Source organism: Salvelinus alpinus, chromosome 7 (assembly GCF_045679555.1).
Source record: "Salvelinus alpinus chromosome 7, SLU_Salpinus.1, whole genome shotgun sequence".
In the NCBI taxonomy this organism is placed as follows: domain Eukaryota; kingdom Metazoa; phylum Chordata; class Actinopteri; order Salmoniformes; family Salmonidae; genus Salvelinus; species Salvelinus alpinus.
The window spans coordinates 82,877,833-82,905,369 of record NC_092092.1 but is presented as its reverse complement, the minus strand read 5'-3'; the positions used below and the strand labels follow the sequence as shown (position 1 = coordinate 82,905,369).

The window sequence follows — 27,537 nt, the reverse complement described above, 5'->3', positions numbered from 1 at the left end:
AGGCGTAGCTACAGTCCCTGTTTCGAATCCGGCCTTTATTACATCCGGCTGTGATTGGGAGTCCCATAGGGCGGTGCACAATTGGCCTGGCTAGGCCGTCATTGTAAATAAGAATTTGTTCTTAACTGACTTGCCTAGTTAAAAACAAACAAAAAAAAGGCTGAGAGGGAAAGGAAACCAAACAGTGATCTTCAATTAGACTATAGAATAACAATACTGAGGGGAAAATCAATTGCAAATTTTCTGCTCTTTTGAATAAGGAATTTGATGTTTCAGAGATAAAGGCTGACAAGACCGAGATAAATCTAGGACTATCTAGCTCCACTTGAAATAAAATAGAAATATATAGATCACCTGGCGTGTGCTGCACAATAGTGCATGACTACAAGGCTCCTTGTCTCTCTGTAGTTGTGTGCTTGTAAACAAACACCATGTGACTGGGTACTACCGGTTAGCTTCATAATGTAAAATAATGTGACAGGTGAATTGAAGAACGTGATCTTCTTTATCTTCTAACGTATTGCACAAGTTGACTGCAGATATTTACTTAAAAAGTAGCTTAAAATATTAAAATGTGTATATTTATATATATATATATATATATACAGTGGGGAGAACAAGTATTTGATACACTGCCGATTTTGCAGGTTTTCCTACTTACAAAGCATGTAGAGGTCTGTAATTTTTATCATAGGTACACTTCAACTATGAGAGACGGAATCTAAAACAAAAATCCAGAAAATCACATTGTATGATTTTTAAGTAATTAATTTGCATTTTATTGCATGACATAAGTATTTGATACATCAGAAAAGCAGAACTTAATATTTGGTACAGAAACCTTTGTTTGCAATTACAGAGATCATACGTTTCCTGTAGTTCTTGACTAGGTTTGCACACACTGCAGCAGGGATTTTGGCCCACTCCTCCCTACAGATCTTCTCCAGATCCTTCAGGTTTCGGGGCTGTCGCTGGGCAATACGGACGTTCAGCTCCCTCCAAAGATTTTCTATTGGGTTCAGGTCTGGAGACTGGCTAGGCCACTCCAGGACCTTGAGATGCTTCTTACGGAGCCACTCCTTAGTTGCCATGGCTGTGTCCTTCGTGTCGTTGTCATGCTGGAAGACCCAGCCACGACCCATCTTCAATGCTCTTACTGAGGGAAGGAGGTTGTTGGCCAAGATCTCGCGATACATGGCCAAATCCATCCTCCCCTCAATACGGTGCAGTCGTCCTGTCCCCTTTGCAGAAAAGCATCCCCAAAGAATGATGTTTCCACCTCCATGCTTCACGGTTGGGATGGTGTTCTTGGGGTTGTACTCATACTTCTTCTTCCTCCAAACACGGTGAGTGGAGTTAGACCAAAAAGCTCTATTTTTGTCTCATCAGACCACATGACCTTCTCCCATTCCTCCTCTGGATCATCCAGATGGTCATTGGCAAACTTCAGACAGGCCTGGACATGCACTGGCTTAAGCAGGGGGACCTTGCGTGCGCTGCAGGATTTTAATCCATGACGGCGTAGTGTGTTACTAATGGTTTTCTTTGAGACTGTGGTCCCAGCTCTCTTCAGGTCATTGACCAGGTCCTGCCGTGTAGTTCTGGGCTGATCCCTCACCTTCCTCATGATCATTGATGCCCCACGAGGTGAAATCTTGCATGGAGCCCCAGACCGAGGGTGATTGACCGTCATCTTGAACTTCTTCCATTTTCTAATAATTGCGCCAACAGTTGTTTCCTTCTCACCAAGCTGCTTGCCTATTGTCCTGTAGCCCATCCCAGCCTTGTGCAGGTCTACAATTTTATCCCTGATGTCCTTACACAGCTCTCTGGTCTTGGCCATTGTGGAGAGGTTGGAATCTGTTTGATTGAGTGTGTGGACAGGTGTCTTTTATACAGGTAACGAGTTCAAACAGGTGCAGTTAATACAGGTAATGAGTGGAGAACAGGAGGGCTTCTTAAAGAAAAACTAACAAGTCTGTGAGAGCCGGAATTCTTACTGGTTGGTAGGTGATCAAATACTTATGTCATGCAATAAAATGCAAATTAATTATTTAAAAATCATACAATGTGATTTTCTGGATTTTTGTTTTAGATTCCGTCTCTCACAGTTGAAGTGTACCTATGATAAAAATTACAGACCTCTACATGCTTTGTAAGTAGGAAAACCTGCAAAATCGGCAGTGTATCAAATACTTGTTCTCCCCACTGTATATTGTTGTATTGGCTGTCATGTTTAGTGATTTATCACCTACTACACCTGACTTAACCTGTCGTTGTTAGCCAGATACTTTACCAGTACAGATACCAGTACTGTACAATAACTTGAAAAGATGGAATGGAAAAATATATATTTTTAACACCTCTCTTTGTTTATGTAATGATAACAGGCAATACGTTTAAAATGAGCGTGGTGGTGAGGAAGAGTGGTACATGTCGCAGATTCAAACTCTCTGGGTGTGTCCCAAATGGCACCCTAATCCCTTTATAGTGCACTACTTTAGACGAGGGGGCCCGTAGGGGCAAGTTGTTCATTAAATAGGGAGTAGTGGATCATTTGGAACACATCCTCTGTCTTAAACAGCTCTTTCTTTATCTCTTCCTCGGTTCTTCTTTCTCTCTCTCAGCAGGCCGTTATCTTGCAGAGCAGTGTGGACTAGTACCATTATAGCTATGTACAGTTTAACTTTAATCAGTGAATATATGTATATATATATATATATATATATATATATATATATATATATATAGGTTCACCTTGGCTTCAGTTACTCTCTGCTCATGCTACTGATGGATTTACCAGTTGTATTTATAGTGGTGCAAAAAAAGAGTATGGTATGGAAACATTTATTTTTAGTTTGAAACTATTATGCAAATATGGAATTCGGCACGATTGTCTATGGACAGGAGAACATATGCATGTTTATTTCATAGATCTACGGAGACATATAGCAAAATGAGCCATAGATCTATGGAGGCATATAGCAAATGAAGCCATAGATCTATGGAGACATATAGCAAATGAAGCCATAGATCTATGGAGACATATAGCAAATGAAGCCATAGATCTATGGAGACATATAGCAAAGGAAGCCATAGATCTATGGAGACATATAGCAAATGAAGCCATAGATCTATGGAGACATATAGCAAATGAAGCCATAGATCTACGGAGACATATAGCAAAATGAGCCATAGATCTATGGAGACATATAGCAAAGGAAGCCATAGATCTATGGAGACATATAGCAAATGAAGCCATAGATCTATGGAGACATATAGCAAATGAAGCCATAGATCTATGGAGACATATAGCAGTTTACAGCTAACAGTTTAACTTTACGTCCGTCCCCTCGCCCCGACCCTGGTGCAAACCAGGGACCCTCTGCACACATTAACAACAGTCACCCACGAAGCATCGTTACCCATCGCTCCACAAAAGCCACGGCCCTTGCAGAGCAAGGGGAACCACTACTTCAAGGTCTCAAAGCGAGTGACGTCACCGATTGAAAGGCTACTAGCGCGCACCACAGCAAACTAGCTAGCCATTTCACATCGGTTACACAGCATACTAAATGCAGCATACTAAATGCAGCATACTAAATACAGCATACTAAATACAGCATACTAAATACAGCAAACTAAATGCAGCATACTAAATGCAGCATACTATATACAGCATAGTAAATACAGCATACTAAATACAGCATACTAAATGCAGCATACTAAGTGCAGCATACTAAATACAGCATACTAAATACAGCATACTAAATACAGCATACTAAATGCAGCATACTAAATGCAGCATACTAAATACAGCATAATAAATGCAGCATACTAAATGCAGCATACTAAATACAGCATACTAAATGCAGCATACTAAATGCAGCATACTAAATACAGCATACTCTATCTATATCTAGATGTAGATCAGATGTGACTGGTAACAACAAGCACGATGCCCATGGCAATAGGTTAACAATGACACAGTCTCAGAGAGATGTTCTGGATTCCATCCCTCTCTTAGACAGACGACAGACATTTTAATTAGTGTGTCTGATCTGACTGTCTAATCTGAGCACCACAGGAATCTGACAGTGGGTGTGGGCTTGGAGCGAATGAGTGTGGGTTCTCTCTCTCTCTCTCTCTCTCTCTCTCTCTCTCTCTCTCTCTCTCTCTCTCTCTCTCTCTCTCAATTCAATTCAATTCAATTCAATTCAAGGGGCTTTATTCTCTCTCTCTCTCTCTCTCTCTCTCTCTCTCTCTGTCTCTCTCTCTCTCTGTCTCAATTCAATTTAAGGGCTTTATTGCCTTGGGAAACAGATAATAAAATAGATACTAAACAAAAGTTAAATAAACAACGTGTTCCCTCTGAATGTTTTCGGTGTCTGAGGTGTACTATGCCTCTACTCTCTGACTGCGTCCCAAATGGCACCCTATTCCCTGCCTAGATCTCCAGGTACCCATAGTGCTCTAGTGCCGTGGCAGTAAATGTGACAGTAAATATGATCAGGAGGTAAGGAGATCAAATCAACGGGGAAAGATAACACAAAACAAATCAAGAAAACACCATGGCAACAAAAAAAAGTGGTTTGCGGTATTCTCAATTGTGTTCCCAAGATTGTGAGATAAAGATTGAGGAAACTTGTTGGATTCCTAGTTGTGACTTCCCTGGCTCCCTCCCTGCTTCCTGTGTAGTTATGACAACTTAATGAAAACAGAGATAATCACTCAGTGGCGTGACTCATATCCTGTTGCTTTTGTTATATCCTGTTGATAGACATGAGCGCATGGTCAGGGGGCTGGTACATAATTACAAATCATTTGTAGACAGCAAATTGACTGCAGGAAGCCCAAACAGATATAATATTTAACTAAAACATAATTACTTCAAACCTTGCTTACATTTGTATAAGATCACATGTCTCTCTATGATGCGTGGGAATACTTGGAGCTGATCGCCTGGTGATTTGTGTCGTGTGTGTGTCCAACAATGAAAATGTAAAAAATAAAATAAAATACATCGGTGCCCAAATACAACCACCCTGCTGAATCCTGCTGTATGGGTTGATTGGACCAAAGGCATCGTCCAGTGGGGGGAACCCTGTTCTACGGATTGGTTTGACCAAATGGATACGGCCACAGAACTCTTTTTTTCCAATACAAGTTTACACTGTAAAATATAATGTAATGTAAGTTGGCTTAACTTAAAAAAGTAAGGAAACCCGATTAAGTTAGGTGAACGTATCTCAATTGGAGTCAATTGGACCCCGAATGGATACAGCCACACTGTATAACATACACGTCTATAGACTATATGTTCATGTATACATGTACAGCACAATCCCCCCAGCAAACGTTCAATGTTGCCTGTGATTTAGTTGACTCACAGTACAGTCTCCATCGGAACGTTCTTCCCATAAAGGTCAGGAATGAACACTGGACACTGGATAGTTCTTCTTCACAGGCTGTGTCCCTAAATGGCACCCTGGACCTTGTCCCAAATGGCACCATGGACCTTGGCCCAAAGTAGTGTACTATGTAGGGAATAGGGTGTAATTTGGGACGCAGGCAACACAGTCTTCTTGATGAATTGGGGTCCCTTTGAAAACGGACATAATTGTCTGTCAGAATCTAAAGCGTGGTGTAACATAGGCCTACACTGTCTGCGTAGGTGGAGGTTCATACAGCACAGACATGGCTTATGTAATTACAAGGGGTGGGATGTTCGAGGAGTTGACATTAACGAAACAATGGGTTGTCTGTCCCCAATGTGTGTGTTGGGTCTTGTCAGCATGTGTTGGACGGGACAGGCACTCACCCTGGCAAGTAAATGATGTAAACAAACCACTTTCTGGCTGTGTTGTATTTGTAGCGTACTGTTTTGTTTATGTGATGTGTAGTACATTAGTTCCATGGCAACTGAATATTGTCAAATTGTATTTGATGTAGCTAGCTTTTTGTAGGCCAACAGTATATTTGACATTTCAAATGGTACAGTTCCATTGTAAGAAAGGGGAGAGCTAGGGTGCAAAAAATGAGTTATAAGCAACGTATGTTTTGGATTGTCCTCCCAGTCAAAGTGCATTATATCTCAACGTGGTCTCAAGAGCATTTCATATTATTCTGTACGTAAATTATAATTCGTATGATACAGTATGTTATGAATTGCATATCGTACGATATGTTATGAATTACAATTCGTACAATATGTTACGAATTACAAATCGTACAATATGTTACAAATTTGCAAAACCTTGTGTCTACCGTTAGCTAGTTGGCTAACGTTAGCTCTAGGGGTTAGGGTTATGGTTAAAGTTAGGGTTAGGCTTATGGTTAAAGTTAGGGTTAGGGTTATGGTTAAAGTTAGGGTTAGGGTTATGGTTAAAGTTAGGGTTAGGGTTATGGTTAAAGTTAGGGTTAGGGTTATGGTTAAAGTTAGGGTTAGGGTTATGGTTAAAGTTAGGGTTATGGTTCAAGTTAGGGTTAGGGTTATGGTTAAAGTTAGGGTTAGGGTTAGGGTTATGGTTAAAGTTAGGGTTAGGGTTAGGGTTAAAGTTAGGGTTAGGGTTAGGGTTAGGGTTAGGGTTAGGGTTAGGGTTAGGGTTAGGGTTAGGGTTAGGGTTAGGGTTAAAGTTAGGGTTAGGGTTAGGGTTAGGGTTAGGGTTAGGGTTATGGTTAAAGTTAGGGTTATGGTTAAAGTTAGGGTTATGGTTAAGGTTAAGTTGCTAAGTAATTGCTAAGTAGCTAAAATGCTAAATTTGTCTGTGATGAGATTTTGAACACGCAACCTTATGGGTCGCTAGACGTTTTTACATTCTACGCCTACCCATCCACCCTGACCAACCAGCTGCCTTTCATTTTTGCCTTATTAAGTAAACGTCTATCTTATGTAACCATACCAAACGTAACATTCTCATTCGAGTGTCCCGGATTTACTTTTACTATGTTACATCTAGTCCATGAGACCAGGCTGCATATCTGTTGTATATGCATTAACATTGTGTCTGTTGCATCACAGTTCATTTCCTAAAACTTGTCTTGCTAAACCTGTGAAATCAAAAGGGTGGGACCCACTAATCCCTCTCTGTAAGACTTTTCTCCTCTACTAAATGTACTCCTCAGTTCAGACATATTATTTATAGGCTTTCACAACCTCGATAGTTACAAATGAGGAGGTCAATTTCACAACAAATAGTTGACAGAAAATAATTCTGTCAGGAGTCACACCAGGGCGCTTGGTCTTACCTTGACTGAGTTATTTCTATAGGGTCTGATGCCGTGTGTACTAAACAAGAGGTTTGGTTTATGTATGTGTGTGTGTATGTGTGTGTGTGTGTGCATGTGTGTTTTTTTATACAAGCCTGTATGTACGTGTGTGTGTGTGTCTAAAGAATGGAAGCTACAGCCATCATTGTTCTCAGTATTGACATTGGAGCAGAGGTGTAAGCTGCAGGATCAGGCAGCTTTCCTCAGGGTAAGGGTGTGGTCTCAGTCCAACTCCAACCAAATTTCCACAAAACACAGCACAGGAGAGAAACGGAGGGAACTGAGAGTTGGGTGGTTATATAGGACAAGGCAGGACTAATCACCTACCCAGAGTTTTAGCGCCATCTAATGGCCATTGCATACATCTAATGACCATTTCATACATCTAATGACCATTTCATACATCTAATGACCATTTCATACATCTAATGGCCATTTCATACATCTAATGGCCATTTCATACATCTAATGGCCATTTCATACATCTAATGGCCATTTCATACATCTTGGCCATTTCATACATCTTGGCCATTGCATTATAACAAGAACTTGTTGTAACCATGCAGTGAGTGACAGGTAGACCATAGTTTTCATAAAAGCAAATACACATGCAAATATGTCAGGTGCCTTACATTTTGTACACATTTTAACAGGGTTTTCTTTTTACAGAATGGTTTGCTGAAGCTGAATGGTTTGCTGAAGCATGTTCATGAATCAACGGTACTGATGTTATCTCATGTTTTGTTTTTCAGTAAAACCAAGGCAGAAAGAAACCACACCAGAGCATAGGCAAAGGACAAGGAAAAACAAAGGTATTTCACCTACTAGAAATCACCTTATTAAGAAATACTATAGTCTTAGTTTGCATTTTATTTTCTATTTCATGTGATTTGTTTTCTCTCTCTCTCTCTCCCCCTTCTCTCTCCCCCCTCTCCCCCCTTCTCTCACTCTCTCTCTCCCCCCACTTTTCTCTCTACCCTCTCCCCTCTCTCTCCCCCCTTCTCTCTCCCCCTCTCTCTCTCCCCCCTTCTCTATCCCCTCTCTCTTCCCCCCTTCTCTCTCCCCCTCTCCCCCCTTCTCTCTCCCCCTCCCCCCTCCTTCTCTCTCCCCCTCCTTCTCTCTCCCCCTCTCTCCACCTCCTTCTCTCTCCCCCTCTCCACCTCCTCTCTCCTTCTCTCTCCCCCTCCTTCTCTCTCCCCCTCCTTCTCTCTCCCTCTCTCCCCCTCCGTCTCTCTCCCCTTCTCCCCCTCCTTCTCTCTCCCCCTCTCTCCGCCTCCTTCTCTCTCCCCCTCTCCCCCTCCTTCTCTCTCCCCCTCTCTCCCTCTCCTTCTCTAAAGTTCAGCACATGAACTAACTTAATGGTGTTGTTCTCCAAAGCGTCTTTGAGATTCTTCTTGTATTGATAAAAGCCCTATTAACATCTATCGTTATTAAAGGATGGCTGAAGAGGAGGAAACCAGGGAGGTGCTCTTCTCTGACTGGTCGGGTCCAGAGAAACAGGGAATGACCCTTGAGCAGTCAGGCGAAGGAGAGATCTATGTCAAAGAGGTGAAAATGGAGTCGCCTGCTGGACGCACTGGAAGAGTACACGAGGGTATGTAACGGAGTTAGCATTGCTCTTCTGTAAGGTATTCATGAAGTTAATTGATTTCTACAGTTATTTAAGCTCCTGATATATTATAATTTATGTAAGTTGATATACAGTAAGATTTGATAGATCTACCTTTGTTTTATTCAAAATCCATTTTGACTGACGGATTTTTAACATAGTATCAATGTTCTCTTGTGTCCTTCCCCCTAAAGGTGATCAAATTGTGGGTGCCACCATCTATTTTGACAACATGAGTTCCGAGGAGACAGCGGAGCTCCTTAAGACCTTAAACAAACACAAGGTTGGTCTGAAACTACAGAACAAGGACAAGTCACCATGCCGCTCCCCCATGGGCACTATGTCACCCTGCCGCTCCCCAATGGGAACTCTGACGTATGAAGGGAAAGGGAGGTTTGGAGGCTCCAGCCAAGACAGTATCCTGGTATGTAGCTATGTTTACTGTGCAAGCAATGTTAAGTGTATTTACTTGTGTGATGGTGCGGCAAAAGATTGGCATTTTACAGGATTTGAATAAGTTTTTCAGTAGCTTTTATGTGAACACCAGGATCGGGGTCAATTCATTTCCTGTCAATTCAGGAAGTACACTGGAATTCCAATTATCTTCAATGGTTTTATAACGAGGAACATTTAGAATTGTAATTAGAATTAGGTTTACTTTCAGAATTCACGGGAATTGAAATTGAAATGAACCCCAACTCTAGTGAACATAGACTTCTTGAATACAGACTATACACATATCTTCTTAAATATACTTACTTCCATATCGAATGTTCATACTGTATTTTTTCAACAATAGTATTATTATCTAATGTAATACATTTATGAATTACTGCAATTACTGATTTCACCTTCTTTTGACGAGAACAGAGTGGGGATGATGAAGATTACAAGAGAATATATTCCAAGAAGATTAAGCCCCGACTGAAGTCTGAGGATCTGGCTGAGGGCGTGGACGTCCATACGGAGCGCCACAGCAGCACCAGCACTGACGGCAGCACGATCACCACTATCACCCGTCGCATCACTACCTACTCTGTAGACATGCCAGGGGGCGTGGACGAGCAGCTTGAGCTCACTGGGCCAGAGTTCAAAGGGAAACGATACGAGCAGTCAGAAGGGGGCAGCTCGTCTCAAATACGAGTTTTACACGGAAGCGGAAGCTCTTCAGGTATAGGAGGTGGATTGGAGGGGGGTGATTTTGAACTAGGAGGTGATGGTGTTTCCTTCACTGGGCCGCATGTAACTAGCTCTTCTGAGAAACACTGGAGCACTGGAGGGGTGAAAACCACCACTATTACGAGGCAGATAGAGGGCGGAGATGGTGGAGCAGCAGGGATCAGATTCAAAGGACCTAACTTTGGAATGTCGGGGGCGAAGGGTCAGCGGGAGTTCGGCCTCTATAGAGGGGGTGAGCAGGGAGACGGGAGCTTTCAGGTTTCAGGTGACTCAGCTGACTACCAGGCAGGATCAGTCAATGTCACGATCCCTGGAAGAACAACAAATATTTCCTCCAGCTCCATATCAATGGGTAAAGGGGAGGTGAGAGGAGTAGACGTTAATTTGCCTGGTAGAGGCAGTGCAGACTGGCAGGGTAGGGTCAGAGGATCAGTACCTGGAATAACCATTAGTGATCAACAGATGAGAGAGTCTGGGATCGTAGGTCACTCCGGAGGCAACCAGGGTGGGGTTTCCTTACCCAGCATGCCAGGCACTGATACAGGGTTGAATGGAGGCAAGATATCAACAGACATAAGAGCGCCAACACTTGACATCAGTACCCCAGGCATGAAGGAGTCTGGCTCAGTGAAAACGTCTGTAAAAGGACCGTCAGTAAAAGGAACGACCATTGAAAATGAAAGCAAACTTAAAGGTGGCATCAAAATGCCATCATTTGGACTGAACACTGCAGGTACAGAAAGCGATGGAGATGTTAAACTACCGAAGGTGAAGGGTAGTGTAGATGTTTCGGTTCCCGGAGTAGATGTAGATGTATCAGGCCCATCTATGAATGTTAAAGAAGAAAAGAAGATAGGTGGTATTGATATCAAAGCACCTAAAGTAGACATTAACGTTTCAGGTGTTGATGTTCATGATCCAGAAGGCGGTTTCAAGATACCCAAAGTAAAGATGCCATCATTTGGAATCAAAGGAGCGGGACGTGAGGGACCAGATGTTGATGTCAACCTACCAAAAACTGACATTGACATCAAGTCTCCCAAAGTCGACATTAAAGGTCCAGAACTTGACATTGAAGGTCCAGATGGTAAAATCAAAGGGTCAAAATTCAAGATGCCGTCAATATCAGGACCAAACATCTCAATGCCCGACGTGGACTTCAATCTGAAAGGTCCAAAGATGAAAGGAGATTTTGATGTGTCAGGAGACCTCAAAGCACCCAAAGTAGACATTGAAGGTCCAGATGTTGACATTGAAGGTTCAGGAGAATTTAAGATGCGAAAGATGAAGATGCCGTCATTTGGAATCAAAGGACCCAAACTGGAGGGGCCAGATGTTGATCTCAACCTTCCTAAAGCTGACACTGACATCAAGGCTCCCAATGTTGACATTAAAGGTCCATCAATTTCAGGACCAAAGATCTCCATGCCTGATATGGACCTCAACCTAAAAGGTCCAAAGATGAAGGGACATTTCGATGTATCAGGGCGCAAGATAGAAGGAGACCTCAAAGCACCCAAAGTAGACATAGAGGGGCCAGATCTTGACATTGAAGGTTCAGGAGGATTTAAGATGCCAAAGATGAAGATGCCATCATTTGGATTCAAAGGACCTAAATTGGAGGGTCCAGATGTTGATGTTAACCTACCAAGAGCTGATATAGACATCAAAGCTCCCAAAGTGGACATTAAAGGTCCAGAACTTGACATTGAAGGCCCTGATGGTAAAATCAAAGGGCCGAAATTCAAGATGCCGTCAATGTCAGGACCAAAGATCTCCATGCCTGATATGGACTTCAACCTAAAAGGTCCAAAGATGAAGGGAGATTTCGATGTGTCAGGGCCCAAGATAGAAGGAGACCTCAAAACACCCAAAGTAGAGATAGAGGGGCCAGATCTTGACATTGAAGGTTCAGGAGGATTTAAGATGCCAAAGATGAAGATGCCATCATTTGGATTCAAAGGACCTAAATTGGAGGGTCCAGATGTTGATGTTAACCTACCAAGAGCTGATATAGACATCAAAGCTCCCAAAGTGGACATTAAAGGTCCAGAACTTGACATTGAAGGCCCTGATGGTAAAATCAAAGGGCCGAAATTCAAGATGCCGTCAATGTCAGGACCAAAGATCTCCATGCCTGATATGGACTTCAACCTAAAAGGTCCAAAGATGAAGGGAGATTTCGATGTGTCAGGGCCCAAGATAGAAGGAGACCTCAAAGCACCCAAAGTAGAGATAGAGGGGCCAGATGTTGACATTGAAGGTTCAGGAGGATTTAAGATGCCAAAGATGAAGATGCCATCATTTGGATTCAAAGGACCTAAATTGGAGGGTCCAGATGTTGATGTTAACCTACCAAGAGCTGATATAGACATCAAAGCTCCCAAAGTGGACATTAAAGGTCCAGAACTTGACATTGAAGGCCCTGATGGTAAAATCAAAGGGCCGAAATTCAAGATGCCGTCAATGTCAGGACCAAAGATCTCCATGCCTGATATGGACTTCAACCTAAAAGGTCCAAAGATGAAGGGAGATTTCGATGTGTCAGGGCCCAAGATAGAAGGAGACCTCAAAGCACCCAAAGTAGACATAGAGGGGCCAGATGTTGACATTGAAGGTTCAGGAGGATTTAAAATGCCAAAGATGAAGATGCCATCATTTGGATTCAAAGGACCTAAATTGGAGGGTCCAGATGTTGATGTTAACCTACCAAGAGCTGATATAGACATCAAAGCTCCCAAAGTGGACATTAAAGGTCCAGAACTTGACATTGAAGGCCCTGATGGTAAAATCAAAGGGCCGAAATTCAAGATGCCGTCAATGTCAGGACCAAAGATCTCCATGCCTGATATGGACTTCAACCTAAAAGGTCCAAAGATGAAGGGAGATTTCGATGTGTCAGGGCCCAAGATAGAAGGAGACCTCAAAGCACCCAAAGTAGACATAGAGGGGCCAGATGTTGACATTGAAGGTTCAGGAGGATTTAAGATGCCAAAGATGAAGATGCCATCATTTGGATTCAAAGGACCTAAATTGGAGGGTCCAGATGTTGATGTTAACCTACCAAGAGCTGATATAGACATCAAAGCTCCCAAAGTGGACATGAAAGGTCCAGAACTTGACATTGAAGGCCCTGATGGTAAAATCAAAGGGCCGAAATTCAAGATGCCGTCAATGTCAGGACCAAAGATCTCCATGCCTGATATGGACTTCAACCTAAAAGGTCCAAAGATGAAGGGAGATTTCGATGTGTCAGGGCCCAAGATAGAAGGAGACCTCAAAGCACCCAAAGTAGACATAGAGGGGCCAGATGTTGACATTGAAGGTTCAGGAGGATTTAAGATGGCAAAGATGAAGATGCCATCATTTGGATTCAAAGGTCCTAAATTGGAGGGTCCAGATGTTGATGTTAACCTACCAAGAGCTGATATAGACTTTAAAGCCCCCAAAGTGGACATGAAAGGTCCAGAACTTGACATTGAAGGCCCTGATGGTAAAATCAAAGGGCCGAAATTCAAGATGCCGTCAATATCAGGACCAAAGATCTCCATGCCTGATGTGGACTTCAACCTGAAAGGCCCAAAGGTGAAGGGAGAGTTTGATATGTCAGGAGACCTTAAAGCACCCAAAGTAGACATTGAAGGTCCAGATCTTGACATTGAAGGTCCAGATGGAAAAATCAAAGGGCCAAAATTCAAGATGCCATCAATTTCAGGACCAAAGATCTCCATGCCCGATGTGGACTTCAACCTAAAAGGTCCAAAGATGAAGGGAGATTTCGATATGTCAGGGCCCAAGATGGAAGGAGACGTCAAAGCACCCAAAGTAGAGATAGAAGGGCCAGATCTTGACATTGAAGGTTCAGGAGGATTTAAGATGCCAAAGATGAAGATGCCATCATTTGGATTCAAAGGACCTAAATTGGAGGGTCCAGATGTTGATGTTAACCTACCAAGAGCTGATATAGACATCAAAGCTCCCAAATTGGACATTAAAGGTCCAGAACTTGACATTGAAGGCCCTGATGGTAAAATCAAAGGGCCGAAATTCAAGATGCCGTCAATGTCAGGACCAAAGATCTCCATGCCTGATGTGGACTTCAACCTAAAAGGTCCAAAGATGAAGGGAGATTTCGATGTGTCAGGGCCCAAGATAGAAGGAGACCTCAAAGCACCCAAAGTAGACATAGAGGGGCCAGATGTTGACATTGAAGGTTCAGGAGGATTTAAGATGCCAAAGATGAAGATGCCATCATTTGGATTCAAAGGACCTAAATTAGAGGGTCCAGATGTTGATGTTAACCTTCCAAGGGCTGATATAGACATCAAAGCTCCCAAAGTGGACATGAAAGGTCCAGAACTTGACATTGAAGGCCCTGATGGTAAAATCAAAGGGCCGAAATTCAAGATGCCGTCAATGTCAGGACCAAAGATCTCCATGCCTGATATGGACTTCAACCTAAAAGGTCCAAAGATGAAGGGAGATTTCGATGTGTCAGGGCCCAAGATAGACGGAGACCTCAAAGCACCCAAAGTAGACATAGAGGGGCCAGATGTTGACATTGAAGGTTCAGGAGGATTTAAGATGCCAAAGATGAAGATGCCATCATTTGGATTCAAAGGACCTAAATTGGAGGGTCCAGATGTTGATGTTAACCTACCAAGAGCTGATATAGACATCAAAGCTCCCAAAGTGGACATTAAAGGTCCAGAACTTGACATTGAAGGCCCTGATGGTAAAATCAAAGGGCCGAAATTCAAGATGCCGTCAATGTCAGGACCAAAGATCTCCATGCCTGATGTGGACTTCAACCTAAAAGGTCCAAAGATGAAGGGAGATTTCGATGTGTCAGGGCCCAAGATAGAAGGAGACCTCAAAGCACCCAAAGTAGACATAGAGGGGCCAGATGTTGACATTGAAGGTTCAGGAGGATTTAAGATGCCAAAGATGAAGATGCCATCATTTGGATTCAAAGGACCTAAATTGGAGGGTCCAGATGTTGATGTTAACCTACCAAGAGCTGATATAGACATCAAAGCTCCCAAAGTGGACATTAAAGGTCCAGAACTTGACATTGAAGGACCTGATGGTAAAATCAAAGGGCCGAAATTCAAGATGCCGTCAATGTCAGGACCAAAGATCTCCATGCCTGATGTGGACTTCAACCTAAAAGGTCCAAAGATGAAGGGAGATTTCGATGTGTCAGGGCCCAAGATAGACGGAGACCTCAAAGCACCCAAAGTAGACATAGAGGGGCCAGATGTTGACATTGAAGGTTCAGGAGGATTTAAGATGCCAAAGATGAAGATGCCATCATTTGGATTCAAAGGTCCTAAATTGGAGGGTCCAGATGTTGATGTTAACCTACCAAGAGCTGATATAGACTTTAAAGCCCCCAAAGTGGACATTAAAGGTCCAGAACTTGACATTGAAGGCCCTGATGGTAAAATCAAAGGGCCGAAATTCAAGATGCCGTCAATATCAGGACCAAAGATCTCCATGCCTGATGTGGACTTCAACCTGAAAGGCCCAAAGGTGAAGGGAGAGTTTGATATGTCAGGAGACCTTAAAGCACCCAAAGTAGACATTGAAGGTCCAGATCTTGACATTGAAGGTCCAGATGGAAAAATCAAAGGGCCAAAATTCAAGATGCCATCAATTTCAGGACCAAAGATCTCCATGCCTGATATGGACTTCAACCTAAAAGGTCCAAAGATGAAGGGAGATTTCGATGTGTCAGGGCCCAAGATAGAAGGAGACCTCAAAGCACCCAAAGTAGACATAGAGGGGACAGATGTTGACATTGAAGGTTCAGGAGGATTTAAGATGCCAAAGATGAAGATGCCATCATTTGGATTCAAAGGACCTAAATTGGAGGGTCCAGATGTTGATGTTAACCTACCAAGAGCTGATATAGACATCAAAGCTCCCAAAGTGGACATTAAAGGTCCAGAACTTGACATTGAAGGACCTGATGGTAAAATCAAAGGGCCGAAATTCAAGATGCCGTCAATGTCAGGACCAAAGATCTCCATGCCTGATGTGGACTTCAACCTAAAAGGTCCAAAGATGAAGGGAGATTTCGATGTGTCAGGGCCCAAGATAGAAGGAGACCTCAAAGCACCCAAAGTAGACATAGAGGGGCCAGATGTTGACATTGAAGGTTCAGGAGGATTTAAGATGCCAAAGATGAAGATGCCATCATTTGGATTCAAAGGTCCTAAATTGGAGGGTCCAGATGTTGATGTTAACCTACCAAGAGCTGATATAGACTTTAAAGCCCCCAAAGTGGACATGAAAGGTCCAGAACTTGACATTGAAGGCCCTGATGGTAAAATCAAAGGGCCGAAATTCAAGATGCCGTCAATATCAGGACCAAAGATCTCCATGCCTGATGTGGACTTCAACCTGAAAGGCCCAAAGGTGAAGGGAGATTTTGATATGTCAGGAGACCTTAAAGCACCCAAAGTAGACATTGAAGGTCCAGATCTTGACATTGAAGGTCCAGATGGAAAAATCAAAGGGCCAAAATTCAAGATGCCATCAATTTCAGGACCAAAGATCTCCATGCCCGATGTGGACTTCAACCTAAAAGGTCCAAAGATGAAGGGAGATTTCGATATGTCAGGGCCCAAGATGGAAGGAGACGTCAAAGCACCCAAAGTAGAGATAGAAGGGCCAGATCTTGACATTGAAGGTTCAGGAGGATTTAAGATGCCAAAGATGAAGATGCCATCATTTGGATTCAAAGGACCTAAATTGGAGGGTCCAGATGTTGATGTTAACCTACCAAGAGCTGATATAGACATCAAAGCTCCCAAAGTGGACATTAAAGGTCCAGAACTTGACATTGAAGGCCCTGATGGTAAAATCAAAGGGCCGAAATTCAAGATGCCGTCAATGTCAGGACCAAAGATCTCCATGCCTGATGTGGACTTCAACCTAAAAGGTCCAAAGATGAAGGGAGATTTCGATGTGTCAGGGCCCAAGATAGAAGGAGACCTCAAAGCACCCAAAGTAGACATAGAGGGGCCAGATGTTGACATTGAAGGTTCAGGAGGATTTAAGATGCCAAAGATGAAGATGCCATCATTTGGATTCAAAGGACCTAAATTAGAGGGTCCAGATGTTGATGTTAACCTTCCTAGGGCTGATATAGACATCAAAGCTCCCAAAGTGGACATGAAAGGTCCAGAACTTGACATTGAAGGCCCTGATGGTAAAATCAAAGGGCCGAAATTCAAGATGCCGTCAATATCAGGACCAAAGATCTCCATGCCTGATGTGGACTTCAACCTGAAAGGCCCAAAGGTGAAGGGAGAGTTTGATATGTCAGGAGACCTTAAAGCACCCAAAGTAGACATTGAAGGTCCAGATCTTGACATTGAAGGTCCAGATGGAAAAATCAAAGGGCCAAAATTCAAGATGCCATCAATTTCAGGACCAAAGATCTCCATGCCCGATGTGGACTTCAACCTAAAAGGTCCAAAGATGAAGGGAGATTTCGATATGTCAGGGCCCAAGATGGAAGGAGACGTCAAAGCACCCAAAGTAGAGATAGAAGGGCCAGATCTTGACATTGAAGGTTCAGGAGGATTTAAGATGCCAAAGATGAAGATGCCATCATTTGGATTCAAAGGACCTAAATTGGAGGGTCCAGATGTTGATGTTAACCTACCAAGAGCTGATATAGACATCAAAGCTCCCAAAGTGGACATTAAAGGTCCAGAACTTGACATTGAAGGCCCTGATGGTAAAATCAAAGGGCCGAAATTCAAGATGCCGTCAATGTCAGGACCAAAGATCTCCATGCCTGATGTGGACTTCAACCTAAAAGGTCCAAAGATGAAGGGAGATTTCGATGTGTCAGGGCCCAAGATAGAAGGAGACCTCAAAGCACCCAAAGTAGACATAGAGGGGCCAGATGTTGACATTGAAGGTTCAGGAGGATTTAAGATGCCAAAGTGGAAGATGCCATCATTTGGATTCAAAGGTCCTAAATTGGAGGGTCCAGAGGTTGATGTTAACCTACCAAGAGCTGATATAGACATCAAAGCTCCCAACGTGGACATTAAAGGTCCAGAACTTGACATTGAAGGCCCTGATGGTAAAATCAAAGGGCCAAAATTCAAGATGCCGTCAATATCAGGACCAAAGATCTCCATGCCTGATGTGGACTTCAATCTGAAAGGCCCAAAGGTGAAGGGAGATTTTGATATGTCAGGAGACCTTAAAGCACCCAAAGTAGACATTGAAGGTCCAGATCTTGACATTGAAGGTCCAGATGGAAAAATCAAAGGGCCGAAATTCAAGATGCCATCAATTTCAGGACCGAAAATCTCCATGCCTGATATGGATTTCAACCTAAAAGGTCCAAAGATGAAAGGAGATTTCGATATGTCAGGGCCCAAGATAGAAGGAGACCTCAAAGCACCCAAAGTAGACATAGAGGGGCCAGATGTTGACATTGAAGGTTCAGGAGGATTTAAGATGCCAAAGTGGAAGATGCCATCATTTGGATTCAAAGGTCCTAAATTGGAGGGTCCAGAGGTTGATGTTAACCTACCAAGAGCTGATATAGACATCAAAGCTCCCAACGTGGACATTAAAGGTCCAGAACTTGACATTGAAGGCCCTGATGGTAAAATCAAAGGGCCAAAATTCAAGATGCCGTCAATATCAGGACCAAAGATCTCCATGCCTGATGTGGACTTCAATCTGAAAGGCCCAAAGGTGAAGGGAGATTTTGATATGTCAGGAGACCTTAAAGCACCCAAAGTAGACATTGAAGGTCCAGATCTTGACATTGAAGGTCCAGATGGAAAAATCAAAGGGCCGAAATTCAAGATGCCATCAATTTCAGGACCGAAAATCTCCATGCCTGATGTTGATTTCAACCTAAAAGGTCCAAAGATGAAAGGAGATTTCGATATGTCAGGGCCCAAGATAGAAGGAGACCTCAAAGCACCCAAAGTAGACATAGAGGGGCCAGATGTTGACATTGAAGGTTCAGGAGGATTTAAGATGCCAAAGATGAAGATGCCATCATTTGGATTCAAAGGACCTAAATTGGAGGGTCCAGATGTTGATGTTAACCTACCAAGAGCTGATATAGACATCAAAGCTCCCAAAGTGGACATTAAAGGTCCAGAACTTGACATTGAAGGCCCTGATGGTAAAATCAAAGGGCCGAAATTCAAGATGCCGTCAATATCAGGACCAAAGATCTCCATGCCTGATGTGGACTTCAACCTGAAAGGCCCAAAGGTGAAGGGAGATTTTGATATGTCAGGAGACCTTAAAGCACCCAAAGTAGACATTGAAGGTCCAGATCTTGACATTGAAGGCCCTGATGGAAAAATCAAAGGGCCGAAATTCAAGATGCCGTCAATATCAGGACCAAAGATCTCCATGCCTGATGTGGACTTCAACCTGAAAGGCCCAAAGGTGAAGGGAGATGTTGATATGTCAGGAGACCTTAAAGCACCCAAAGTAGACATTGAAGGGACAGATCTTGACATTGAAGGTTCAGGAGGATTTAAGATGCCAAAGATGAAGATGCCATCATTTGGATTCAAAGGACCTAAATTGGAGGGTCCAGATGTTGATGTTAACCTACCAAAATCTGATATAGACATCAAAGCCCCCAAAGTGGACATTAAAGGTCCAGAACTTGACATTGAAGGCCCTGATGGTAAAATCAAAGGGCCGAAATTCAAGATGCCGTCAATATCAGGACCAAAGATCTCCATGCCTGATGTGGACTTCAATCTGAAAGGTCCAAAGATGAAGGGAGATTTCGATGTGTCAGGGCCCAAGATAGAAGGAGACCTCAAAGCACCCAAAGTAGACATAGAGGGGCCAGATGTTGACATTGAAGGTTCAGGAGGATTTAAGATGCCAAAGATGAAGATGCCATCATTTGGATTCAAAGGACCTAAATTGGAGGGTCCAGATGTTGATGTTAACCTACCAAGAGCTGATATAGACCTTAAAGCCCCCAAAGTGGACATTAAAGGTCCAGAACTTGACATTGAAGGCCCTGATGGTAAAATCAAAGGGCCGAAATTCAAGATGCCGTCAATATCAGGACCAAAGATCTCCATGCCTGATGTGGACTTCAACCTGAAAGGCCCAAAGGTGAAGGGAGATTTTGATATGTCAGGAGACCTTAAAGCACCCAAAGTAGACATTGAAGGGCCAGATCTTGACATTGAAGGTTCAGGAGGATTTAAGATGCCAAAGATGAAGATGCCATCATTTGGATTCAAAGGACCTAAATTGGAGGGTCCAGATGTTGATGTTAACCTACCAAAAGCTGATATAGACATCAAAGCCCCCAAAGTGGACATTAAAGGTCCAGAACTTGACATTGAAGGCCCTGATGGTAAAATCAAAGGGCCGAAATTCAAGATGCCGTCAATGTCAGGACCAAAGATCTCCATGCCTGATGTGGACTTCAATCTGAAAGGTCCAAAGATGAAGGGAGATTTCGATGTGTCAGGGCCCAAGATAGAAGGAGACTTCAAAGCACCCAAAGTAGACATAGAGGGGCCAGATGTTGACATTGAAGGTTCAGGAGGATTTAAGATGCCAAAGTGGAAGATGCCATCATTTGGATTCAAAGGTCCTAACTTGGAGGGTCCAGATGTTGATGTTAACCTACCAAGAGCTGATATAGACATCAAAGCCCCCAAAGTGGACATTAAAGGTCCAGAACTTGACATTGAAGGCCCTGATGGTAAAATCAAAGGGCCGAAATTCAAGATGCCGTCAATATCAGGACCAAAGATCTCCATGCCTGATGTGGACTTCAATCTGAAAGGCCCAAAGGTGAAGGGAGATTTTGATATGTCAGGAGACCTTAAAGCACCCAAAGTAGACATTGAAGGTCCAGATCTTGACATTGAAGGTCCAGATGGAAAAATCAAAGGGCCAAAATTCAAGATGCCATCAATGTCAGGACCAAAGATCTCCATGCCCGATGTGGACTTCAACCTAAAAGGTCCAAAGATGAAGGGAGATTTCGATGTGTCAGGGCCCAAGATAGAAGGAGACCTCAAATCACCCAAAGTAGAGATAGAAGGGCCAGATCTTGACATTGAAGGTTCAGGAGGATTTAAGATGCCAAAGATGAAGATGCCATCATTTGGATTCAAAGGTCCTAAATTGGAGGGTCCAGATGTTGATGTTAACCTACCTAAAGCTGATATAGACATCAAAGCCCCCAAAGTGGACATTAAAGGTCCAGAATTTGACATTGAAGGCCCTGATGGTAAAATCAAAGGGCCAAAATTCAAGATGCCGTCAATGTCAGGACCAAAGATCTCCATGCCTGATGTGGACTTCAATCTGAAAGGTCCAAAGATGAAGGGAGATTTCGATGTGTCAGGGCCTAAGATAGAAGGAGACCTCAAAGCACCCAAAGTAGACATAGAGGGGCCAGATGTTGACATTGAAGGTTCCGGAGGATTTAAGATGCCAAAGTGGAAGATGCCATCATTTGGATTCAAAGGTCCTAACTTGGAGGGTCCAGATGTTGATGTCAACCTACCAAGAGCTGATATAGACATCAAAGCCCCCAAAGTGGACATTAAAGGTCCAGAACTTGACATTGAAGGCCCTGATGGTAAAATCAAAGGGCCGAAATTCAAGATGCCGTCAATGTCAGGACCAAAGATCTCCATGCCTGATGTGGACTTCAATCTGAAAGGCCCAAAGGTGAAGGGAGATTTTGATATGTCAGGAGACCTTAAAGCACCCAAAGTAGACATTGAAGGTCCAGATCTTGACATTGAAGGTCCAGATGGAAAAATCAAAGGGCCGAAATTCAAGATGCCGTCAATGTCAGGACCAAAGATCTCCATGCCTGATGTGGACTTCAACCTAAAAGGTCCAAAGATGAAGGGAGATTTCGATGTGTCAGGGCCCAAGATAGAAGGAGACCTCAAAGCACCCAAAGTAGACATAGAGGGGCCAGATGTTGACATTGAAGGTTCAGGAGGATTTAAGATGCCAAAGATGAAGATGCCATCATTTGGATTCAAAGGACCTAAATTAGAGGGTCCAGATGTTGATGTTAACCTTCCAAGAGCTGATATAGATATCAAAGCTCCCAAAGTGGACATTGAAGGTCCAGATCTTGACATTGAAGGCCCTGATGGTAAAATCAAAGGGCCGAAATTCAAGATGCCGTCAATATCAGGACCAAAGATCTCCATGCCTGATGTGGACTTCAACCTGAAAGGCCCAAAGGTGAAGGGAGAGTTTGATATGTCAGGAGACCTTAAAGCACCCAAAGTAGACATTGAAGGTCCAGATCTTGACATTGAAGGTCCAGATGGAAAAATCAAAGGGCCGAAATTCAAGATGCCGTCAATGTCAGGACCAAAGATCTCCATGCCTGATGTGGACTTCAATCTGAAAGGTTCAAAGATAAAGGGAGACGTGGACATGTCTGTGCCAATGATTGAAGGTGACCTGAAATCACCCAAAGTAGATATTGAAGGTCCAGATGTTGACATTGAAGGTTCAGGAGGATTTAAGATGCCAAAGATGAAGATGCCCTCTATGTCTGGCCCCAAAATGTCAATGCCTGATATTGATTTCAATCTCAAAGGGCCAAAGTTCAAGGGGGGAGTTGAGGGAGAAATCAGTCCACCCAAAGCTGAATTTGATGGATTGGATGTCTCAATTGAGAGTCCTGACATTACACCAAAGAAGTCTAAGTTCAAAATGCCAAAGTTTGGATTCGGAGGGCCAAAAATCAAGTCTCCTGAGGTTGATGTAAATCTAGCAAAAGCAGATATTAATGTCAAAGTACCGAAAGGTAGTGTTTCAGACCTTGAGCTTGATGTTGGGGCTACCAGCCCTAAGGTCAAAGGATCCAAATTCAAAATGCCAAAATTTGGATTCAGAAGCCCGAAGGTAGAGATACCAGATATAGATATTAACATACCTAAAGCTGATGTCGGCATTAAGGGACCCAGTGTTGACATTAAAGGTCCAGAACTGGACATTGAAGGCCCAGATGGTAAAATCAAAGGGCCAAAATTCAAGATGCCATCCATATCTGGACCAAATATCTCCATGCCTGATATGGACTTCAACCTGAAAGGTCCAAAGATGAAGGGAGATGTTGATATGTCAGGAGACCTCAAAGCACCCAAAGTAGACATTAAAGGTCCAAATGTTGACATCGAAGGTTCAGGAGGATTTAAGATGCCAAAGATGAAGATGCCATCCTTTGGATTCAAAGGACCTAACCTGCAGGGTCCGGATGTCGATCTCAACCTACCAAAAGCTGACATTAACGTTGAAGGTCCAGAAATTGACATTGAAGGCCCAGATGGTAAAATCAGAGGGCCAAAATTCAAGATGCCTTCAATGTCAGGACCAAAGATATCAATGCCAGATATGGATTTCAACCTGAAAGGTCCAAAGTTAAAGGGAGATTTTGATGTGTCAGTCCCCAAGATCGAAGGAGACCTCAAAGCACCCAAAATGGACATTGAAGGTCCAGATGTTGACATTGAAGGTTCAGGAGGATTTAAAATGCCAAAGATGAAGATGCCGTCCTTTGGATTCAAAGGACCCAAACTGGAGGGGCCAGATGTTGATCTCAACCTTCCTAAAGCTGACATTGATATTAAGGGGCCCAATGTTGACATCAAAGGTCCAGAACTGGACATTGAAGGCCCAGATGGTAAAATCAAAGGGCCAAAATTCAAGATGCCATCCATATCTGGACCAAATATCTCCATGCCTGATATGGACTTCAACCTGAAAGGTCCAAAGATGAAGGGAGATGTTGATATGTCAGGAGACCTCAAAGCACCCAAAGTAGACATTAAAGGTCCAAATGTTGACATCGAAGGTTCAGGAGGATTTAAGATGCCAAAGATGAAAATGCCATCCTTTGGATTCAAAGGACCTAACCTGGAGGGTCCGGATGTCGATCTCAACCTACCAAAAGCTGACATTAACGTTGAAGGTCCAGAAATTGACATTGAAGGCCCAGATGGTAAAATCAGAGGGCCAAAATTCAAGATGCCTTCAATGTCAGGACCAAAGATATCAATGCCAGATATGGATTTCAACCTGCAAGGTCCAAAGGTGAAGGGAGATTTTGATATGTCAGGAGACCTTAAAGCACCCAAAGTAGACATCGAAGGTCCAGATGTTGAAGGTTCAGGAGGATTTAAGATGCCAAAGATGAAGATGCCATCATTTGGATTCAGAGGACCTAAACTGGAGGGTCCACATGTCGATCTTAACCTACCTAAAGCTGATATTGACATCAAGGTACCTAGTGTTGACATTTCACGTACAGATCTCGACATCAGAGGTCCTGATGCAAAGTTGTCAGGTGGTTCCCTTGATATGGGATGTCCCAGTTTCAGTATTGAAAAACCAGAGATCAAGTTTCCAAAGTTCAAAGGTCCCACGTTTGGTATTAAGTCCCCAGAAGTTGAAGGTCCTGAACTGAATATTTCTCACAGAAAGACTGATGTGAAAGCACCCGAGGTTGACCTTAACCTAGGGGATGCAAATATCAAAGGACCTAAATTCAATGCACCAAAGATCCATATGGGAGGAAAGAGCCCCAAATTAGATGTTAATTTGCCAGAGGTTGACAGTAGTCTAGAAGCCCCTGATGTTGACGTTCATGTCAAAGGAAAGAAAGGCAAATTCAAACTACCCAAAATCAAAGGGAAAGCAAAGAAACCTGATGTTGATATTGACCTTGAAACTTCAGGTGTAGATTTAGATGTTGACTCTCCTGATCTTCACCTGAAAGGAGCAAAAGTAAAGAAACCCTTCTTTGGAAAACTTCATTTCCCCGATGTGGAATTTGATGTAAAATCTCCCAAAGTTAAAGGTGATGGCTCTCTGTCTGGTGGCTTGTCATCTGGGAGCCTACAAGCCAACATTGGGGGCCCAGATGTAAACGTGGAAGTCCCAGATGTAAAAACTAAGTCTAACATGAAATTTCCAGGGATGAAAGTCAAAGGGCCCCAGGTAAATGTCTCTGATGTTGACGTAAATGTTAACGGGAAAAATCTGAAAGGAGAGGCAAGCCTCTCAGGAGGTTTTAAAGATCCTAAGACAGATATTGGAGGAGGAGTAGATGTAGACTCAAATATTTCAGGATACGGTGGACTACATTTCCCAGAGGGACATGTATCATTCCCCAAAATCAGTGTTCAAAAGTACCATGGACCAGAGATGGGAGTAGATGTTGATGCAGGGTTAGAAGCAGGGGCAGGAGCAGGGTTAGCAGTGGGGGGTGGGAAGGTTGATGTGCAGACTCCTTCGGTTAGTGGTAGAGTTAGTTCTCCGAGCCTGGAGTTGCACAGCCCAGACGTGAAGAACAGTGGTGGTAAAGTGAATGTGAAGATGCCAAGGTTCGGTTTTGGCAAGTCAAAAGCAAAGGGAGGTAGTGCAGCGGAACTAAGCTTCCAGGGGCCGGATGCAGAACTTGGAGCCGGTGGTCGTGGCGGCGTTAAGGGCTCCAAAGAGTTGAGTTTAAGTCATGGGGAGTTAGTAAGTGGCAAGTTGTCAGTAGAGGGAGGATCTGGGCTTAGTGTGTCCCCTAAGAGCAAGTCGGCCTCACTGGATCTTTTTAAGAAATCAAGGCATCGGTCTTCCTCTGTGGCGAGTGACGAGGGAGATCTGGCTGCGTCTTCCCCCTCAAGTCACTTAAGTGCTGAGGGTGGCGACATCTCTGTTGATGTTGGGGGGGCCAAGGTGAAAGGAAAGAAGAGCAAGTCAAAGTTTGGCACCTTTGGTGGTTTTGGCTCAAAGTCGACGGGCTCATATGAAGTGACACTGGGTGAAGATAGTGAAGAGAGAATAGAGGGAAGTGGTGGTGTATCTCTCCCCTCTAAAAAGTCGAGAATCGCCTCATCTTCCAGCAGCGACAGTGGGCCTAGAGGTGGTTTCCATTTCCCAAAACTTGAGTTTTCTATGTCACCAAAGAAATGAATGAATTGTTGAGGCTAATTATAAACTCTCTCATATGCTACCCAATTATCTTCTCCGTATACACAACAGCCCTATCTGCTCAAGAATTTAAAACTTGACAGACGAGTTCACATCTCATCTCAATGTAACATTACGTGTGTGTTATTCCCTTTGGACTTTCTCCACACATTTTACTTATTACATATGGGGTACATGACATTGTTCAGACTACAATTTAACTGTAAATAAGATGAATCTGTATTGTAATATTAAGTATTGTCTTTTGTACATAGTCAAAATTTATTGAACATAAATCTCACCAAATTCATACCAATAGTGCCTGTTTAGTCCCACTGTTGTAATGCATTATTGTATTGTATTATTCTGTTAAAATGCATTTTGTCAAGATTAGGTATTTTTATATCCAGGGTTCTATTGCACAAAAAATAGTATAGATTCAATTGTTATTTTTAAGAAAAGTATGTTTATACACACAGCAAAAACCAACAACCGTTATAACTACTTTTCCGTTTTTATGTATGAAACGATTTACTTTTGTTTTTGAAACTTTGGATATGTAATCGTTGCAGAAACGTATTTACTCAACATAAAGCCGTCCCTGTATACCAATGCAATTAGAGACCATAATTGCAAATAAAAACAATGTTTCTGTTTACTAATAAACTCTATTTACTGTTGTTATTCATCTTTGAGAGAGAGCAGGCATTTAATTATTATGATTTTTTTTTTTTACATCCATTTTGATTATTACAATTCGTCCCTTTTCGCTTCAAAACCTTTAATTTGAATTCTGCTCAAATGCCAAAATGGAAGGTGCACATTGGAAAATAGTACACCATATGCTGAGGAATCCATTTGTATTTTTGTACAATCAAGATATTTAGAAATGTAAAGAAACAAATCAGGCTTTTTTATGGAGACATTCTCTCTCTCACCATCTCTCTATTTCTCTCCCTCACTGTCTCCCTTAATGCAAGTCTCTGGTGTTTGGTTATACTAAAGAAAATGTATGACTATCATGAATAAAGAGTCACGCTATATTTTTTACCTGTATAGCAAAATAAATATCTGCAATGTTAATAACAGAGAAAGAAAAAAAATGTAATTTGCTTTTATTTGATGGAGTTTTTAATTAATTTGCATCTATTGTGTTTCATGTGTTTCATTCTGCAAAATAAATCAAATAAACGGTTAACGTACCAATTGTCCCTGATTTTATTTTATATCACCGTCTTTATCATCCCCACCCCATTATTTAACAATGTCACGCCCTGATCTGTTTCACCTGTCCTTGTGATTGTCTCCACCCCCTCCACGTGTTGCTTATTTTCCCCAGTGTATTTATCCCTGTGTTTCCTGTCTCTGTGTATTTATCCCCGTGTTTCCTGTCTTTCTGTCCCAGTGTATTTATCCCTGTGTTTCCTGTCTCTCTGTCCCAGTGTATTTATCCCTGTGTTTCCTGTCTTTCTGTCCCAGTGTATTTATCCCTGTGT

The 27,537-nt window shown here is 42.8% G+C and overlaps 1 protein-coding gene across 7 annotated transcripts in view; it reads left to right on the top strand.

Annotated features, from left to right (window-relative positions):
• ahnak (AHNAK nucleoprotein) overlaps positions 1–27,247 on the top strand; it is a 50,628-nt gene extending 23,381 nt beyond the window's left edge. For 4 of the 7 annotated variants that reach the window (XM_071411918.1, XM_071411919.1, XM_071411920.1 and 1 more), the window contains 5 exons: positions 8,022–8,081; positions 8,706–8,863; positions 9,073–9,302; positions 9,749–16,004; positions 16,359–27,247. In XM_071411918.1, the coding sequence (XP_071268019.1) occupies positions 8,707–8,863; positions 9,073–9,302; positions 9,749–16,004; positions 16,359–26,044 (16,329 nt within the window). In that variant the 5' untranslated portion in view covers positions 8,022–8,081; position 8,706 and the 3' untranslated portion in view covers positions 26,045–27,247. The remainder of the gene's footprint in view (positions 1–8,021; positions 8,082–8,705; positions 8,864–9,072; positions 9,303–9,748; positions 16,005–16,358) is intronic. The other 3 variants (XM_071411922.1, XM_071411923.1, XM_071411924.1) reach the window with 3 other exon arrangements.
• The last annotated feature ends 290 nt before the right edge of the window (positions 27,248–27,537 follow it).